Genomic DNA, 6,000 nt, shown 5'->3' with positions numbered 1-6,000 from the left:
TGATTGAAATATGAACAATCATATTTAATTATCAAAACCTGAAACTGAAAGTTAGCTTCCTCATGCGCACTGTGGTAGACTAGACGACTAGTAGTTGCACGGTTGCACCATTGTTCAACCGGTTATTATTTTACTCCTCTGGAGGCTAGCGCCACACAATTATAATTTCATAAACATTCATGGTAAATTATTGAAAATACATAAGCATTATGTTATTTCATAATATACAAGAGTTTATTTAATTAACTTGTTCAATATTTTCTCAAATTTAGAGACAAAGGAATTGGATGGAAAATCAGAGTAATATAATGATTTTTTTCTTACAATTACATTGCCAAACTTGCACCTACTCCACTTTATTTTCAACAAACTTATTCATTTTCCGTACATCCAAACATAAAATCCAATTAATCAATCGGCTAATTATTAGGTACACTATAGTGTTTCCTCTTTCACAGAATTCTTTCTATATAGGAAATGAGTCTCACATGATTGTGAGAGAAGTTGTAAATGTACCGGGTGCACCTAATAATTCCTCTAATCAATCAATCACTCCCCAAAAACTCGCTCTCATTTCTTGGGTACATCATTTTTTTATAAGTAAAATTATTTAATTAAATAAAGCATGCACACCACCAATTATTAATACAAGGCCTTCTTGGTTCATTATTCACCACGATCTGCACAATGTCAGTAACCAAAAGTTCACTGCCGGCAGGGCATGTTGCCGTGTGTGTATTTCCGTTCACCAGTCATCCGATGGCTCTCTTTGGCCTGGTGTGTAGACTAGCAAAAGAAGCCCCTCAACTGCAGTTTTCTTTCCTCTGCACTCAAAGATCAAACTCAATGGTCTTGTCAAATGAAACTAATATCCTCCCAACCAATATCAAAACCTATGATGTGGACGATGGCTTGCCGGAAAGGGTTGATCACTTAACATTAGATCATGCACTGGAAAGTAAGTACTTCTTTAAACAGTTCCCGGAGAACTTCAGACGCGGTGTTGATACAGCGGTGGCAGAGACAGGTGGTAGAAGTGTAACCTTCCTGATAATAGATGCCTTTTTCTCGTTTGACCTTGGCAAGTTGGCAGAGGAGATGAATGTGCCATGGGTAGCGTTTATGGTACCTGCACCTTATGATCTTGCTGTCTGGTTCGAAAAGGATCTCATTCAACAGTTCTACACTAATGCTCAAACCCACAATGATCACCCAGAAGACCAAGTCGTAGATATCATTCCAGGGTTACCTCCAGTACCCTTTAAAGACTTCCACTATGAAGTATTCCAGAGAAATCCCAGTAGTCCAGTTGTCCAAATTTTATCATCAATGGTACGAAAAATTACTCAAGCATCTGCAATTGTGTGGAGCTCTTACGAAGAACTAAATCCTAGTTTCCTCACAAATTATCTCAAGTCCAAGGCTCAAAATTTACTCTTTGTGGGTTCATTAAACCTATCAGGCACAGATGCTACGGGGCACCTGACATGGCTGGATCGACAAAAAACTGCGTCTGTTGTATATATAAGCTTCGGAACAATCGTAGCCCCGGGTCGCGAGGAGTTAAAGGCATTAGCTGAAGCGCTTGAAGAGAGTGGTGTTCCATTTCTTTGGTCTCTCAAGGACAAGTTCAAGGAGTATCTGCCTGATGGATTTGTCGAGAGGACTGGAACCCACGGAAAGGTGGTTCCATGGGCATCCCAGAGGAAAGTATTGGGACATCCTTCAATTGGTGTACATGTGACTCACAGCGGCTACGGTTCTGTTTTAGAAAGCATCTTGTGTGGAGTGCCAATGATATGCAGGTCAGTGTGGGCAGACAGTCATTTGAATGCGAAGATGGTGGAGGAGGTGTGGGGGATTGGAGTGAGATTCGAGAATAGAGTAATCACTAAGTCTGGAATGCTCAAGTGTTTGGACATGATTTTCCAACAGGACAAAGGGAAGGAGATCAAACAAGCAGCTACTGCCCTCAAACAAGTTTTGGAAAAGGCAGCTGGACCAGATGGTGTTGCTGCTAAACATTTCGAAACTCTGTTGCAGATTATCTGTGAGAAGTAAAGCATATTATGGATCTCTGAGAAGTAAAGCATATTATGGAGTTCTTCTTTCTTCTTCTTCTTCTTTCTTGTTCTTCTTCTTCTTCTTCTTCCCGGACCATGGTCCCTAATTATAGCCGAACAAGATGTATAAACTTAATTATAATGTTTATCTTTTTAATGGGTGTGTCTGTAATAATTAAGTGCATGTGTTATGTACTTGAGTGCTTAGCATTTTTGTGCCATGGTTTTTGTTTTTGTTGTCGGATCTCAATCTGTTTCACTTGCACTGCCTGTTTTTGGCATGCGGTATTTTGTTCTGTTTTTGCTTACTGTGATTTTGAGCATAGCTTTGACTGAATATAGTCACTCTCCTTCTGATTTTTCTGTCAAGAAACATACCTATATTTTGTGATAATATTGTAATTATTTATTACTCCTTTCTTCCCATTTCAAATAATATTAAATTTTTTTCTCCTATTTTATTTATCATTTTATAAAATTAAAAAACACTTTCAACTATTTATAACTTTAGTCTTAAATTCTTTGCATATATTTACTTCTTTTTTTAAATATATATAAGTAAGAAACTTAATTAGAAAAAAATCAATGAATATAATGAGAGATGTATTCGTACAAAAATTATTAAATTGAATTGAAGTCAATTCACAGCTTTGATTTATCTCTTAATAAGTTCTCCACACAATCTAATCTATCATGAATCAAAGAAATCATAGATCAAAGATATAAAATATATAATAAAATTTACTTATTAAATATATGAATCCAATATATTATATTTTGAATCCATCGAAGACCATATTTAATTAGTAAAAATTTTCCCAACTGAATATCAACCTCCTTAAATTTATTGAATGCTTCAAAAGCTTGTAATTTCTCTTTCAAGAAATATATTTTTGTTTTGCATGAATAGATAAATAAGAAATATTTATTCTTAATAAGAGAAGTTAGATTCATCATTTATATGGGACCGCATATATAGCATACATTAATTGAAATGGTTGTGTACTCTTAATCGAGAGATAGAATAATGATTAATATTTTATTGATGGGTGTCATTTCTTTTATGATCAAATAAACTTTATTGCAATTACACAAGTAAAAAATAAACAAAAATAAAACAATAAATATTTGCATGAATCTCTCTCTTCATATAGAGCAACATTTACCTTCTACTGTAATCAAATAATAATTACATCAATAAATTTAAAATATTATTTAATCGATCGACTCAGTTATACATAAGAGATACTATTAATTGTATAAAGTAAGTATATTAATTTTTTCCTTTCAATTTTCTCTGAACTTAGCTTGATATATGTAAAACTTAACACTACGCTAGCCATATTATTAGAATAGTTTATCCATCTAATTATCCTTTAGACATAACTAAACTATTTAACTTCCCATTATGGCAATACTCTCTTCCTTGTGAGAAGTAATGAATAAGAGTAAAAAACCCTTGAAAAGAGAAAATATGGAAAACTGAAAATTGTATTATTGATTGCTGTTTACATCTATATATACACATTTAGCTTTTAGCGCATATCCAATCAATAAAAGACAACTCAGCCTAATAGTTTTAACAAACTTTAGTTAACTAACTGACTTGTAAAATAAATCTCCCGCCTCCTCTCTGTTCTCTACTGCTTTTATAACTTTTCTGGATAACTTATATTCTTCATCCCCCCCTCAAGATGGAGATGGGTTTAAGTTAACCAATCCTATCTTGGAACGGAAGAAATGAAAAAGGTGTGAAGTTAATGGCTTTGTGAAGAAATCAGCCAGCTGATGTTTGGCCGAAAGATGTGTTGTTTGAGTAAAGCCATTGAGGACCTGTTGGCGAACTATGTGACTAACAATATCATAGTGTTTGGTCCTTTCGTGAAAAGCAGATTCTCGAAATATGGATCGCGCCTTGTTATCACAATACAAAGGAATCGGCAAAGAGAGGAAAGTTGAAAATCCTTGAGTAAGTAAGACACATCGCAATTCACAAACGATTGATGCCATGCTCGTATTCGCCTTGTGAGAAGATCAACTAATAGTAGTTTGCTTTTTGACTTCCATGAAATCAAAGATGAGCCAAGAAATATACGAGCTTGATTAGAGATTTTGGTCATAGGACAACTTGCCGGTCGGCCAAGATCGAGAATGCTTTTAATCAAGTGAGTTTTGTGCAGAAAGAATAATCCTTTGGTTGGGGACCCTTCAAGTATCGAAGCAAATGAAGGACAAAGATCCCGGTGTGGTATCGGGGACTTTGAATGAATTGGCTTAAACGCGTTATGCAAAGATAGGTAATATCTGGCGTGTAAGACTAAGATATAGTGTCGCCCTATCACACGCGTCGATAACGTTCGGATTCGAGCAAGGTGCGATTTGATATCAAGCTTGAGCCCTTTGGACATAGGATAGTCAGTGGCTTTGGCATCAAGAAGCCCTGCATCCTTTAAGATATCCAGTGTATATTTGCGTTGGTTAAGAAAAAGTCCAGAAGATGATCGTGCTAATTCAACACCCAAGAAATATCTGGCATAACCCATGTCTTTTATAGTGAATGTTTGATGAAGAAATTGTTTGACTCGAAGGATTTCAGCTTCATTTGCACCAGTTATGAGAATATCGTCAACGTAGACAAGCAAAGCAAGAAAATTAACATTAGAGCCTTTGACAAAGAGACAATTATCATGTGCCGATTGTGTAAAACCATATTGATGCAATTTTGATGTGAGTTCCTTATTCCATTGGCGTCTAGCCTGTTTTAATCCATACAAGGATTTAACCAAACAACAAACTTGACCAGGCTTGGCATGAGTATAACCTTCTGGAGGTTTCATGTAGAGTTCTTCATCAATATAACCATGTAGGTATGCATTATTGATATCAAGCTGGTGAATGGCCCAAGCTCGAGCTGCAGCAATTGCTAGGAAAACCCGAACAGTAACGGTTTTAGCCACCGGAGAAAAAAATGCAGTATAATCAATGCCCGAAAGTTGATTGTATCCCTTTGCTATAAGTCTAGCCTTGTAGCGCTCAACAGTACCATCCAGATTATATTTCACACGATAGACCCATTTGGAGTCAATAGCTTTCTTGTGAGAAGGCAATTCTGTAAGTTCCCATGTCTGATTTGCTTCCAATGCATTAAGCTCTTTGTTCATAGCACTGACCCAATTTGGATCATCTTTAGCTTTGAAATAAGAAGTAGGCTCAGAGATATTTGACACATTTGCAGTAAATTGGAGAAAGTCAGGAGCAAAAATAGAATTATGAATGGTAAAAGGTGGAGAGAATGTACCTTTATAATTTGCGAGGTTCTCATCGACTGTAGTTGTAACCGAATCAGTAGATGCGAGAGTATTTACAGGTTGGATTGAAGCAACGAAGTCGCGTAACCAAGATGGTTTGGTAGTGGGCCGTGTGCTCTTTCTTAAAGATAATTGGATTGGAGAATTGATTTGTGTAAGGTCAGGAGAATGATTTGAATTGTTAGGTGGGCTTGGTGAATCTATGGGCTGTGAATGTGGTGAAATTGGCTGAGTATCTTGAGGCGTAATGTGATCAGAAATGGGTTTGGGTAATGATATGTCACAAGATGTTCCTAACATGGTATGGTAAGGGAAAATATGCTCTTTGAATATAACATCTCTGGAAATGCAAATGGACTTGGTGTCTAAGTTGTATAGCTTGTAAGCTTTGTAACCCAATGGGTAACCAAGAAAGACACAACGATATGCTCTTTGGTCGAATTTGGTTTTGTGGGGAGAAATATTGGTTGCATAACAAAGACAACCAAATGTTCGCATAGTATTATAGTCGGGTGGTTTGCCATTTAGAAGCTCATAAGGTGTTTTCCAAGCAAGAATTTTGGAAGGGATCCTATTTATGATGTAAGTGGCTGTGAGTAATGACTCTCCCCAAAACATTTTTAGTAATT

General features: G+C 36.2%; 1 protein-coding gene across 1 annotated transcript; it reads left to right on the top strand.

Moving 5' to 3' along the window:
- The first annotated feature begins 759 nt into the window (after nt 1–759).
- Nucleotides 760–2,061, top strand: LOC131176452 (anthocyanidin 3-O-glucosyltransferase 7-like). Its single transcript, XM_058141507.1, has one exon. The coding sequence runs from the start codon at nt 760–762 to the stop codon at nt 2,059–2,061; it is 1,302 nt and encodes a 433-aa protein (XP_057997490.1).
- The last annotated feature ends 3,939 nt before the right edge of the window (nt 2,062–6,000 follow it).

The sequence above is a fragment of the Hevea brasiliensis genome, unplaced genomic scaffold (assembly GCF_030052815.1).
Source record: "Hevea brasiliensis isolate MT/VB/25A 57/8 unplaced genomic scaffold, ASM3005281v1 Scaf115, whole genome shotgun sequence".
NCBI classification, from domain to species: Eukaryota; Viridiplantae; Streptophyta; class Magnoliopsida; order Malpighiales; family Euphorbiaceae; genus Hevea; species Hevea brasiliensis.
This window is presented reverse-complemented; position numbering and strand designations above follow the sequence as displayed.